The sequence below is a fragment of the Podarcis erhardii genome (genome assembly GCF_964252035.2).
Source record: "Podarcis erhardii genome assembly, chromosome: 1".
In the NCBI taxonomy this organism is placed as follows: domain Eukaryota; kingdom Metazoa; phylum Chordata; class Lepidosauria; order Squamata; family Lacertidae; genus Podarcis; species Podarcis erhardii.
In genome coordinates, this window is record NC_138497.1 from 23270378 (window position 1) to 23285269 (window position 14892).

Below are 14892 nucleotides of genomic sequence, written 5' to 3' on the forward strand. Positions count from 1 at the left end.
TATTTATTTATTTACCCCATTCTTCAGCTGAAATGACTCCCAGAGCAGCTTGCAACGATCAGTAATAAGACGGTTCCTGCCCTCAGGCTTGCAACCTAAAGATATTTAAAGAGAAGCCTGTGCTTCAGTTTCTTCACCAGTTAAGCCTTTATATGAGGCCTGGTTCTCTTCCTGAGCATCTCATGCTAAGTGCTTTTTCTTCCCAGGCCAAAATCCTTTACAGTAGTACCTCAGGTTACAGACGCTTCAGGTTACAGACTCCGCTAACGCAGAAATAGTACCTCGGGTTAAGAACTTGGCTTCAGGATGAGAATAGAAATCGTGCGGCGGCAGCGGGAGGCCCCATTAGCTAAAGTGGTACCTCAGGTTAAGAACAGTTTCAGGTTAAGAACGGACCTCCAGAATGAATTAAGTTCTTAACCTGAGGTACCACTGTATTTTGTTCATGCATTGTTGTTGTTGTTTAGTTGTTTAGTCGTGTCCGACTCTTCATGACCCCATGGACCAGAGCACGCCAGGCACTCCTGTCTTCCACTGCCTCCCACAGTTTGGTCAGACTCATGTTTGTAGCTTCAAGAACACTGTCCAACCATCTCGTCCTCTGTCATCCCCTTCTCCTTGTGCCCTCCATCTTTCCCAACATCAGGGTCTTTTCCAGGGAGTCTTCTCTTCTCATGAGGTGGCCAAAGTATTGGAGCCTCAGCTTCGCGATCTGTCCTGTTCATGCATTACTGGTCTACATGTTCCATTGGCCTCCCATGGAGGAAACTGTTATGGTGTTGCAGTTGTTCAGCATGGCAAGTATAAAATATAGCATGTTTGTGTCTGGTAGTGTCACAGAGTCTCACCATACTGTATTATGTAGGGGATCCATGTGGCAAGCCACTCTACCATTAGAACTGCAGCCCAGAACAGAAATCAATGTGGAACATGTTTCAGCTGGGTTCCATAGTGCTGTTTAAATGTCAAAGCAGCCCTCAGATTTCTGGAAAACTGTATTGCCTGCAGGTTCTGTGTAGCGTCTAGAGATGGCAGCGTTCACACTGACACATAAAATTGATTGCTATTCTTGGCTCCTGCCTTATATTTCTTGGTTCAGCTATGTTTGTTTCTCTTCGTTTTGGTTCCAAACCTAAAACTGGCTGCAGCTCCATGCCATAATCAAGATGTTTGGCCAAAATATATAGAAAATATGAATTGGCTCTTCAACATTTGCACATTGGCCAGATAATTTGAGTGCATTGCCAGACTTCATAGGCAGAGACAAGTTTGAGGTTGATGCTGTTCTCTGTGTCTTGTCGCTAGAACAGATAAATTATTCGTTCTGCATTTCAGAAGCATAAATGCTGCCTATTAGAGAGTCAGGATTGCCTTTGACTTCTTGTCATGCTCAGCGGCAAACCCAGGTTGTCACTATGTAATGTGTGAAATGCTGGTTTATTCAGTGAATTTTACAGAACCTAGTGAGAAGACAAACTGGAGCTACATAAGAATAGTGATTCTTAATAGAAGGTCCATCAGCACTTTATATAGGAGTCAACAGTCAAAATGTCTCTTGTCTCCTAATTCCTACTTTCCTGGAGTATCCTCACAGTCTAAGTTTTAGATGCTTTATGTCATTTTCATTAGAGATAACTTTTGATGGCTTGGCTAAGCAAGAAAAATAGATTTTATGGTTTGCACTGAATTTCAACATATATATATATGTGTGTGTGTGTGTTTTGCTTGTGCATATAGATATATGGAATGGTTGTCAAATTTTTCCTGTCCTAGGATTTCCCCCCCCCCCCCCCATATATTGGTAACATGTTTTGACTAGACTGGTCCTCAAACTAGATTAGGATTGACTTGTCCATTTTCCTTTGCTGCCACTCTTCCCCATCTTGGAAAGAAGTCAAGTAACATTTCTAGAAACACTAGTTCATTGGCCAGGCATCAGATGCTCTGCTCCAGATGTCTTCTGGTTATTTCTGTCATTTGATTCGTTACTTCTAGCCATAGGTCCGAAAGGTTTTTCTTTTGCTCTACTGCTTCCCCCAGGAAAACCCTCTGTTTACTTCTTAATCAGGACAAACGTCAATACTGATTCAGCAGTAAATTGCGGGTGTTCCCAGAAAAAGTGTTGGGACAAAAGAAGAACCTGTCTGACCCATGCCTGGAAATCATGGGCCAAACAGGAGTGCCCCGAGTGCAGTCGCTGAACCAAATCAAGTCTACTGTGACAATTTGACCTTTAACTATCTGTGGCCTTTTAGACGTGGATGGGGTGTTTAAATATATGCCCCACCTCCATGGTTTTATGTGGGTTTTTGTTGTTGTTTGGTTGTAAATTGCTCTGGGTTGCCTTGGGCAAAACAAAGCAACTAACAATTTTAATTAATAATTGCAATAATAATATTGTTAGGTAAAATTGCTGAGCTCTTTGTGACTTGGATACTGTGCAATTAGTACAGAGACTAAACTAGAAGTGTCATCAGTTGGTTTTTGTGGATTTGTTCTGCTCTTGATCTTTGTCATTGCTGGTTAGTGACTACTATTGGACCAACTATTGTCCTGTGTCCCATTTACCATCCTTTGACAGCATGATAAGAATGGCTGGATAGGTTCAGGCATTCCGAGATGATAAAAATTATTTTATCAATTCCAGCCCACCTTTCAGCTGGACCACAAGTTTGAAGGAAGCAAGTACACAGCCAGTTTAGGATGTGCTCGTCATTGTTTACTATGAGCATCACTGATTGTGTAACTGCATTGATATGTGCATAAAATCCAGTTTTACACATGCCGTTGGCTGGATTAGAAAAGTGTTTTTGAGAAGCATGCATTGTAGTAAACACAGTTTGTTGGATTGTGTTAAGAATATGCAGTAAGTTGAAAATGCAATGTGTTCAGGCACCGTCCAGTAAATAGCAAAGTGACTCCTGCACAGATGGACCTTCCCATGCAAGCCCCAGCTGCAAGGCTCAATGGGCCATTATATTTTAGAACTGAAGTGAACAGCTGTAAAAAGAAGGAACCTGTCTCCCCACCTCCAGCTAACACTTCATGCACATCACTGATGAGGAATGTGGTAGTGCAAGCTAGAAGGGTAAGAACAGTCCTCTGACATGTCAAAGAACGCCAAACACACATTAAAAAATCCAGCTCTCACTAATGTGACTTGTACTTGTATCCTGAAAATGCTGAAAATGCTTTTAAAGGGCCTGAAAATGCTTTTAAAGGGCCTGGTGAGTTATCTGCATGTGGTGGTGGGTAGAAGAACTACTTCCCTGTTCAAAACAAAATAAAAAAATTCCTTCCAGTAGCACCTTAAAGACCAACTGAGTTAGTTCTAGGTATGAGCTTTCGTGTGCATGCACACTTCTTCAGATACCATCTGAAGATACGCATCTGAAGAAGTGTGCATGCACACGAAAGCTCATACCTAGAACTAACTCAGTTGGTCTTTAAGGTGCTACTGGAAGGAATTTTTTTATTTTGTTTTGACCATGGCAGACCAACACGGCTACCTATCTGTACTTCCCTGTTGATTGATTTGTTTTGGACACCTCTGCTGTTTCTGCTACAGTATAATAGATCACTTTTTTCTGGGTCATCTTCAGGAAATGGTAGGAACAATGGGACTAGCAATGATGGGCTACACTTTGTCCTTTCCAGGCATTCCTGGGGAATTTGGATGAGGAATTTTAAACCAGCGCCCCCCTCCCCCAAGGGCTTTGTCTTGCAGAGTGCCACAGGTGTTCATTTTATTCTCTCAGCATTCAACATCTGTATCAAAACAGCTGAGAAAGATCATTTGAACATTTGGAATGTGGTGTTATTACTGTGCTGATGATGCCCAGCAATATAGGTTTGGTTTTTGTTTATAACTGATCCAGAAGCAGCAGCGTCTTCTCTTAGACAGCGTCTGAAGTTGAACTGCCAGACTAGACAGAACTGCCGGTTGGCAATCTTGCCTTCTGAGGATAATAACCAGTCTCTTTCTTGGTCAGACCAATGAAGCATTACAGGGGTCATGCCATATCATCAGCTGACTGGTACTGGTCTATCGAGGCAAAAAGATTTCCTTGGTTGGGGTGGCTGGTTTCTTGGCCGTTTACTTACCTCAAATGGATTTATGAGCTGGGTGGCTCATAAGCTAAATCCCCTCATGAAACCCCACAGGTCACGGTGCCAAAACCTGTAGTATCACACAGGAAGAAGAAAAAAATTCAATTGTGGGGGTTAGGATCATGTCCTTTTCGTGAGTGTGGTCAGCTTTGCGAAACACCTTGATCAGGGAAGTTTGTGAATGGAGGACTTCTCTGCAACTGGTAAAAGTAATGCCCTTTAGAATGGTGTTATGTTTAAGTGGTTGCTTCAAAATGGTGGACCTCCCTCAGGAAATACAATTGGTGCCATCCTTGGACTCAGCTTGTTGTTGTTGTTGTTGTTGTTTAGTCGTTTAGTTGTGTCTGACTCTTTGTGACCCCATGGACCAGAGCACGCCAGGCACTCTTGTCTTCAATAAAACTTTTTGATTGTCTTTTAAGTGTAATATACAATTTGACACAAGATGGTGATGGAAAATTCAATCTATTTTTTTAAATGCTTTTTAAAAAGCATTTTTAGAACGGTTTTTGTGTGTCTGATCCCACCCTTGTTATGCCTTGAAAACGGTGTCCCCCCCCCCCGATTGGTTTTAATTGAGGGGTTAGATCGGTGTTTTTAGTGGTCTGTTTTAGTCTTTGTGCTGCATGGTTTGCTAAAAGAGATTATTGGTTTTGTTATTACTGCATTGTGTATTGTTGTGATATTGTAGATGCTTTTAGCTGTTTTATCATTTATTAGAGCCATAGGAAGCTGTCTTGTACTGACTCAGACTATTGGCCTGTCTAGCTCAGCGTAGCAGTGGCTCTTCGGGGTTTGAAACAGAGGCTCTTTCCCAGCCCTTCTTGGAGATGCCTGTGATTGAACCTCTTTGCACAAAAGAAGAACATCAGGAGAGCATGGTGGATCTGGGGAAAGGCTAATCTAATCCAGCATCCTGTTCTCTTGAAGCCAGCCAGATGCCTGTGGGAAGTCGGCAAGCAGGACATGAGTCCAACAGCCCTGTGCCCACCTGCAATTCCCAGCACACTGCCTCTGATAGTGGAGGTAGAACATAGTCATCATAGCATTGTCCTCCATGAAATTGTCTCGTCCTCTTTTAAAGCCATCCAGACTGGTGGCCATCACTGCCCCCTGTGGGAACAAGTTCATAGTTGAGAACTATGCACTGTTGTTCTCTCTCTCATAAAACCAGAACTCAAGGGCATCCTATGTTGGATGACTCAGGACACAGTTGTCCGCAGCTACTATGCAGATGTGCGTCCAGTTGCTGCAAATCACAAGTAGTGAAGGTGTTGCTGAACTCAGGTCCTGCTTTTATGCTTCTGGTTGGCCACTGTGGGAACAGGATGCTGGACTAGATGGGCCATTGGCCTGATCCAGCAGGCTCTTATGCTTCTATATTGTGTTTTATATCTTAACTTTCATGCTGTGATTTCATGCTATGGTTTTAGCTGAAGGGGTGGGGGGCAATATGCATGTGTTATAAATAAATGAGTACATTTATAGCTAATATCCAAGATCTTTGTTTTATAATTTACTCCAAAGCTTTGATGATTAATGACAGATGATGATGGATCAAATGTGTTTTCCATATGAGCTGTGAAGAAGAATCCATAGAAGACTGACAGTGGTGCAAGTTCTGAAAATGGGAGGCAGAGCTTCTAAAAGAGTTTAGTAAACCTTCCTTAGGAACTTCCCTCCAGTGTGATCATTTGTAACTGGCATGTACACACATCGATGAGATCTGCCCTCCTCTCCCCATGTTTGACGGTCAAGTATTTGATGCTTTATTGACTCTGAAGTACTTGTTGATGGAATCATATTAGTGTTGAAATTGTTTATGCAAAAAGTTGTTTTCTGACTCACCCGAAGGCAGCTTGACATTTCCCCCTGGCTACATTTCCCATCATTATGTGGATTAGCTGTGACCCAAAGCCTAATTGCATTTTCTCTCTTGCTTCAGAACATTCTGTATGATTAACCCATGAAGGTCAAAGGATTTTGTCGTTGTTCACTCATATCAATATTGCTGCACATCACCTCAATCTCTGAGCAGTGTGAGATTGCAGGGGTTACGGGCGCTTATACAGGGTTTTTGGTTTGCTTGGAATAAGGGACAGTGGAGACTTTGGTGTGTTCGGAATATATGGTTTATTTACACATGCATACAACCTGAGCCTATGATAGAGGGGCTCACAGTATTAATACAGTGGTACCTCGGGTTACATACGCTTCAGGTTACATACGCTTCAGGTTACACACTCCGCTAACCCAGAAATAGTGCTTCAGGTTAAGAACTTTGCTTCGGGATGAGAACAGAAATCGTGCTCCGGCGGCGCAGCGGCAGCAGGAGGCCCCATTAGCTAAAGTGGTGCTTCAGGTTAAGAACAGTTTCAGCTTAAGTACGGACCTCCGGAACAAATTAAGTACTTAACCCGAGGTACCACTGTACCCCAAGAAGGTCTTGCTTATCCTATAGCCACAGCCTTGGATTCAAACAGAAATCAAGCATTTTCTCCCTTTCAGGCTTCTGCCTGCAGCCTGCCTCAAGCCCAGCTCTCTCTCTAGCATTCATCTCTGACTTTAGTCTTTCTAACAACCAGCCAGTTGAAGGAGAGGGGAGGGCCCCTATCTGCTCTCTGGCACAGAGCCACTTCCTTTGTTACCTTAACATACTTAGGCCGTTACCAAGAAGCTGGATTGCTCCCATCTTCCCTGAGGAACTTGCAATCTGAAAATTGCTGAAGAGAGAGGTGAGAATGATCAGAGGAAGAAAATGGCACCTGCAAAGCTCTGTGCCTTTGGGAGTGCTGCCGATCATCTGACTGTCAGCATTGGCAAACCCCGAAATCAGTTGAAGCCCATGCTGCCACCACATGGTATTTTGCACTCTCTCAGCAAAAGGTTAACATGGCTACTCTCGGTGCTATTTTTCTAGAAAAAGAGGTGAAGATTAACATCTCCCTTGTTCTCTTATAATGACAATGGCTCACACCTGAGAGGTGCCAGAACTCAGTTCTGGTGAGTTCCCACTGAAAAGAGGCCCTGGCTACTCTAATGGAAAGGGTTCAGAACCCCCTCTTTTGCACACATGCTGGTTTTTCTCTTTACTTTACAGCCTCCGTGCATTCATTCCAAAGGGATCTTGGATCAGCTAAAAATGTAACACAATAAAACATTGACACATTATAATAATAAATCTTTATTGCGGTCCAAAGACCTATAGACACATTATAAACATCAATCAGACGGAAAGGAACAGCAACTAAACCCTTCAATGCAGAAACCTCATGCATAATTATGCCCCAAAGACGGGGACAAATAGGTAAATCTTAACATTCCCCTTGAACATAGCCAAAATGGGAGGCTGACTGATTTCACTGGGTGGGTGGGAGTTCAGTAAACAGGGTGCCACCACTGAGAGGACCCTCATCTATATCACTGTCCTTTTTGCCACTCCCACTTACAGGTCTCTCTCCCTGATCACAATGTTCAGCTCAGAAGGCACTGGGGAATAAATGCTAAATTGGAGTTTAAAACATTATTTGAGCTGGGATTAAATGCATTTCCAGTTGGCAATACTACTTGGAACATGCAAAAAAAAAAAAAAGAAGAATAAGAAGGCTTTGTGATGTGTAAGTTAGAAAGGAATACTGTATCGCTTTGGTGCATTAATGGTAATGAGGACACAGCTGTTACATTCTTTAAGCCAATAATTCTCAAAGATTTTTTCTCCAGAACTGGCTTTCATCCACTACAACTTATTTGTTTAAAAAGAAGCCCCAAAGCCACATTGCTTAGAGAAGAATTACCTTAGCTTTATGGAGATTTCACTAGGAGCACATCTGGCTGACGAACAGACCCCAAAATTGAATGAAATTTTAAAAGCAATTTATTTTCTCCTGGATAAGTCATCTAGCTTCCACAAGGCCAAAGATCACAATGCCTTGGCCAGACAAGACTAGGCAGTCTTCTTTTTTCTCAGAGCCCATCAAGACTTCCCCAGAGGGAGGTGGCAAAATTGGTGGATTACAGACAGTCAGTGAGAAATTTACCCTTTCAAACAAAGCTCTTCCCAGTTCCCATTGTTTTCAGGCTAGGACAGAGTTACTGACAATGTCTGAGAATCATGTGTTAGCCAGATGCCAAAGGCCAATATTCTATCATTTAATATTAAGAGGTAAGAGTGTATTAGGTGCTCAAAGATTGATAGCTGATAGCCGATGATAGATAGATAGGTGATTGTTATAGAGATGATAGATGATAGATGATAGATGATAGATAGATAGATAGATAGATAGATAGATAGATAGATAGACTGTGAGCCAAGAGCTTACAATATGAATGAGTTTATCGGGAGAAGAGCCTGATGGATCAGGATTCGACACAAGAGCACTCTCTTAACCTGCAGTTTCCAGCAACTGGTATTCAGAAGCTATCTTATCAAAAAGAATATTGCAGATCTGGAAAAGATGCAGAAAGGGACAAACATTATAATGGGGATGTGGCACCTTTAAAAAAAATAGAAACTGGTGCTAGGATTGTTATTAATGTGTTTTGATGATATGTTTATCAATAAGTTTAATAGACTGGTTTCCTTAAGGTCACTGAAACCCCCACTTCATAGAGCAGATTCCTCATGAAGGGAGCTTTATGTATAATCCCTTGTAGCAAAGATACATGGAAACATGTTAGGAACATCAATTCAAGCAGCTCCCTTTTTAAAAAAACTGTGTGTATTTTTCTGTGGTTGGTTAGAGTACCCTTGAGTGTTTAAGGATTTTAAAGGGTGTTTTTTTTAAAGGGTGTACTCTGATGCACCAGCACAGTGCATGCTATATGCTACACACATCCAGCTGAAAAACATCAACTACAGCAATAATAATGTGGCAGCATCCCGGAGGCCATGGCAACACAGCCAGTACCCACCAATCATGGCCAGTGTGACAATGTCATGGAGATGAAGTGGTGAAATTGTCGAGAAGTAGTGGAAATTCCCCCATGCCAGCCAACCCCTGCTGAAGTGGCTGAACCGTCTTCAGAGGCAGCCCTACATATAACATGTTGCAGTAGTCTAACCTAGAGGTTTCCAAAGCATAGACAACAGAAATACGTTATCCTTGTCCAGACAGGGGTACAACTGGGCCAGCAGCCAAAGCTGATGGAAGGCTCTCTTTGCCACTGAGGCCACCTGAACCTCAAGCAACAGCAAAGGACCCAGAAGTACCCACAAGTTATGTACCTCCTCCTTCAGAGGGAGGATAAACTTAACCTCCCATCCATCCAGTCTAGGGAACCACCCACTAACCGTGCCTCAGTCTTGTGTGGATTTAGCTTCAGTTTGTTGGAACTCATCCGGTCCATCACTGAGGCAAGACAATGGTTCAGCGCATCCACTGCCACACCAGCAGATGTAATGGAGAAGCAGCACTGTGTGTCATCAGCATATTTGTGATTCTTATTCTCAGAAAGCTTTGTGTGACATTCTCCAACAAGCCGTGTTTTTACTCCTGTTGTGAAATGCTCGGCGTGGTTTTCTTTGCTTCATTGACACAGTTCATTCCTCTGAAACAAGCTTCAGTGATCTGAGGGTTTAACTCTGAATAATGGATCGGCAGAGCAAAGCAACCTTAAAAAGCATCATCATAAGGATGAAGAGAGGTGCAAGATTTTAAGAGCAGTGGAAACAATTTTGAAGCGCCCTCAGCTGCATCCAATATTTTGCTGGCCTTCCGAAAAGCCTTGGAGTGAAAGCATTAATGACTCAGTTCAACTGTACCGTCAAGAAGTTCACGCATTAGTGGGAATGTAAACTAATCACTCTTTGGCAAAATCTACTAGCTCAGTTCCCCTCTTCTCATTTCTCCAAGTTTCCCAAAGAAGTATAGCAACATGTATAGAACATAATGATGATAAGAGCCTTGCTGGGTCAAACCAAGGACCTATCCAGTCTAGCAATCTATCTATCTAGCAATCCAGTGGTTTGCCAGATGCCCCTGGGGAAGCTTACTAATGGGGAAAAAAATCAACAGTCTTCCTAATATGCATGATTAGGTTAATATTACCCACAAATTAGTTTAATCCCCCATTAAGGAGGCAGTTTTTAAAGTTTTGTTCTCATCTGCCTATTTAATTTATAATGTTTGGTGAAAAAGAAAAAGTAGCTCATATTACTTTAAAATGATGATTCTAAAAAAGGTTCGGAATCTCGTATCTGATATGAAGTTCTCTCGAAACCCCTTTGCCATTATATTTTGGGACACTGACAAAATAAAGTTCTTTCTTGTAGATTTTTCTGCAGTGAAATAACACACTTTCTCTTAGCCCCCCCCTTCCTTCCTCTCATGATAATTGCATTTGGTAAGAAGCAGTGCTTAACAATGCTACATTCCTAAAGTACAAACCACAGCCAAAATGCAAATCACTGTTGTGTTTGGGCAGTGTTATTTTTTCAATGACAGCCTGATAGGTTGGGAACCATCCAAGACCAACTCTCTCAACACCTGTTTAAAGGCAAATTTCAGTGTCCAAACTATTAGGTTCAACAGATTGATATGCATATATTCAGTCCTTTATTTTCTGGGGGGACACTGGGGTCCCCTAAACATTTTGTGAAACTTTGTACTTTTGTCCATTTACTGTATTTATTTTTCCCAATTTGAACTATAAAATGGTGATTTTCTTGAGTCAAAATGAGAGTACCCCTAAACATTTTTAAAAGGAAAAAACATTGCATACTGTATATTAATGTGCTTAATTCTGTAATTGAAATCAGTGTGACTTCCAAGTGTATACCGTAACTCTGACAGGATCATGTCTATTTGCATACTAAAATGACGCATAGTATTGGAAGACACAGGTGTGTCATCCTGCTTGCCGTTAAAATATTAATTTTAGTATATCAGAAAGGCTGGCTATGTAAAAGAGAATGAATTTAGCACCTGCAGAAAAACACACACAAAAAAACCTACCAGTTGATTCCAGTTGTAGCCAAAGAGATGTAGGCAGAAATTTAGAAGACAATCTTCTTAGCAAAAACAAAGTTATCAAGGGGAGACATAAAATGTCCATCTTCAAGGATTTTTTACCAGAGACCAAATCAGAATGTCAACTTTTTGTTCTTTGGTGGGGGGTGGGGTGAGTTCCGAAAGGAGATTATACCGTCTTCTCTGTATCCCACTGGATTCTGGCAGCCCTTATTCCTGATCATAGATTCACTGCTGTGGTCCCACATGCAAACACTTACATGTAACTCAAGATCTATTCTGTAAGGCCTGATTCTAAAGTGATACTGGAGAAGGAAAAGAAACTTACCTGTGCAGGACTTACATACCGCCAACGATGAAATTGGCTCACCAGTTCTTATGTGTGCAGGACCATTGGCACTTCACCATAGCCCATTCATTAGTCCTTTTAAACAACAATGGAGGTGAAAAGCAGTAGAGACTTGTTAAGCATTGTTTCTGCCATATATTTCAGTGATGTTCACAACAAAAGGACCTGGCAGGAAATCAGTGAGTTGCACAGAACTAAGCAGTTTATTCCCATATTTATATAACGTAATGTGCAAGAGAGTGGGGAAGTGATGTTTGCACAATGCCCTCCGTTCCATTTGCTCTTGTTTGCAATTTTCCAAGGAACAAAAAGGTGCCAAAGAATGTCCTTGGAGCACTTGTATGTATAGATCTTGAGTTACACATAAGTGTTTGCACGTGGAACCCCAGCTGTCTGTCACTTCAAGCTTGGCTGAATTAAATGGTGCCTTATTTGTGGAACCCCTTGCCTGCCTGTTGTCCTAACCTTGCAGGGGCACTCAGAGAAGGATGTCCAAAGATTATAGATGTGAATGGGCAGGTTTACATGGGAGCAGTCAGCCATTTAGGTAAGATTAGAGAATCTAAAGGAGTAACATGAGCAAGAAAAAAAGGGGGGAAAGAACATGTCCCTGCACCAAGGAGGACAGTGACATTAATTTCCCCAGTGAAGATTCACCCTCCACAGAAAGTTTGCTATGCACTGCCATTTGCTGCAAACTGCAGTGGGGGGTGTATTTTCAGCAGGGAAGCAACAAAAGGAAATGTGTTAACCCACCCCCTTCTGCACTGCAGTCCTAATCCAGATCAGGACTTGCAAAGCTACCTTTAGTTTTAAAAGGGAGAAGAAAGGCAGAGCATTTGAAGTAACGTGTTTTGACCCCCAACGGGTGTATAGGATGTGAAATTAAGGCTGGATGAATGTGTCAATTTTGGTTTGTCATTTTCCAGTCTTAGGTTGAGTTCTCCACATTTCCAAATCAGTTTGCAAAACCTTAAGACCTCAAGAAAATTTGTCAGCATTATAATGCAAATATCTCCTAATATATATATACATCTTTGAATGGCATTCAAAAAATAGTTAGGCTTGTGGAAGCCAACACAATGAATCTTACTAGCACAACAGGGCCTTTCTTCCTCTCCCCTGCCCACGTGCCCCTCCCAATTGGCTCTGGAGGGTCAGAAGAAGCCCCAAAACAGCATAAAGTAGTAGGAGGGGAGGTGGCTCCATCTGACTAGCAGAAATGCTTGCACTAATGGATCGTTCATCACAGTGCAACATTGAATTCTACCCATAGGATGCAATTTTGCCTAATATACATTTTTTTTGCAATCAGTTTTCTCTCATTTCGTGCATTGTTTGAAGTTATTCTCACTCATTTTTGCATTTTATGCACATTTCCCCAATGTATGCATTTTTGTACATGCTACTTGGTTGAAGAACTGTGTTGCTAAACTCGGAAGTCAAGTGTGAATTTTGCAGGATGGTTTCATTTCAGTTCACGTATAGCTTCTGAAAATTCAGTGGATTTTGCTCCTAAATGTAAGCAGAATCAAACCCCCCCCCATCCCTAATTGTAATCTTATTGAGCATTTATTCTGTATGGTGTTTGTATCAAATGGAGGTGAGGCAGTTTGTTGTGCCAAATCCACTTTAATTGCCAAACCTGAATTTTCTAGTGTACCACCCCACCCACCAAAGAACAGTCTGGAAGCATCCTTAGGTTTCAACTTAATGCAGTTACCTGGCTGTAAACTCCGCTGAACACAATGGGAATTGTTTGTAAGCATGTGTAAGACAGTGCTGTCAGTCCCATTGAACTCTGAGGACTTACTTCTAAGAAACCTGCTACATCATGCTGCAAGTATGCTTAGGAATACAGCCCTAGCGCTCTGGAGATCAGGCAAACGAAAGGTCTGATTGAAGAAGGCGTTTTTATTACGGGTTACAAATTCCCAATTGGTCTGTGTTCAGAAATGTTATTTACCAGGAAAGCAACTAGTAGATGTAGCATGATATCAAAGAAACTGGAAATTACTTTTGTCATTGAATCAGCCCTATAAGAGACAGAGCATCTGTTGGGTGGACATGTTTCTCACGAACTGTCAATGATTCTCCTGCACTCAGTACCTTGGCATAGAGAGTACAATACTGAATTTTCTTCAGTGCCTCAGAGACTGTGGTTAAAGCTGCTCCAAATGTATTTGGCATTCTTCTTCCTTGCTTTCTCAGATGGATCTTTTATATATTTGATTATAGGAATGGGACTCTGCAGTTGTGACAAATGCTTTTGTATCTGAATAATCATGTAATGCTTGATTATTCTCTGAATTGCAGATGTGGATGAATGTGCGTCTGAATCACACCAGTGCAACCCCACCCAAATCTGCATCAACACTGAGGGAGGGTATACTTGCTCCTGCACAGAAGGATACTGGCTTTTAGAAGGCCAATGTTTAGGTATGTAATACTTTGGGAGGAAGTGTCTTTAAAACAAAACAAAACAGTTTGTGATTTCTGCATGATGGATTGGGGGGAAATGTATGTCTAGACCACGTAAATAAAGGGGACTAAGGACGCTATTATGCAAAGGGATGGCAAGTCTCGTAGAGAGTGTCCTATGAGGTGTTAAGCAGCCATGTCTGACCCAATGCAATGTTTGAATGCAAGACACCTCTACACATTTCAGCAAAGGGACGTGGGTGGTGCTGTGAACTAAACCACTGAGCCTCTTGGGCTTGCCAATTGGAAAGCCAGCAGTTCGAATCTGTGCAATGGGGTGAGCTCCTGCTGCTGTCCCAGCTTCTGCCAACCTAGCAGTTCAAAAGCATACCAGTGCAAGTAGATAAATAGGTACCGCTGTGGCAGGAAGGTAAATGGCGTTTCTGTGTGCTCTGGTTTCTCTCACGGTCCTCTGTGCGCCAGTAGCGGTTTAGTTACCTTTACCTTTACCTACATAGCAAACAGTGTCTTGCATCCAAACAAAGTATTGGGTTTGCTATGAGTCAATCATATCTCTAAAGCATAAGTGAGTGTATCATTTGGGCTGGCCAGATGCACAAAGTTTTTGAGAAACCATCATTTTGATGTTTCTTCCTATTCCTTGAGCTCCAGTATGACATCTTTTCAATAAGTGAACCAAATGTAAAACACATGCTATCAGCCATTATGAATTTGTGTTCCTTCAACTCACAAAAAGATTTTCTGAAATTAAACACATTCTTTCTTTAGAGATACTAGAGTAAGGTTCCATCTGGTCATTGGCCTTTTCCTACATGCATGGTAATAAAAGTTGCCTTTATTTTGCCATTTTCATTTCCTGGCCTTGGAATCTTGGTCTATCCAGTCTAAATCCCAACATTTTACCCACTACATTTTAATATTGCATTTTTAAATTGTTGTAACCCATCCTAGGACCTCACGGAGAAGGGCAGGTAAGAAATATATCATACTGGAGACCTGGAAATGCCTTTCAAACTAAGATTT

General features: G+C 41.8%; 1 protein-coding gene across 2 annotated transcripts in view; it reads left to right on the forward strand.

Annotated features, from left to right (window-relative positions):
* FBLN5 (fibulin 5) overlaps positions 1 to 14892 on the forward strand; it is a 59280-nt gene that overhangs the window by 30367 nt on the left and 14021 nt on the right. For both annotated transcript variants that reach the window (XM_081863026.1, XM_081863027.1), the window contains one exon: positions 13744 to 13866. In XM_081863026.1, coding sequence (XP_081719152.1) covers positions 13744 to 13866 — 123 coding nt within the window. The remainder of the gene's footprint in view (positions 1 to 13743; positions 13867 to 14892) is intronic.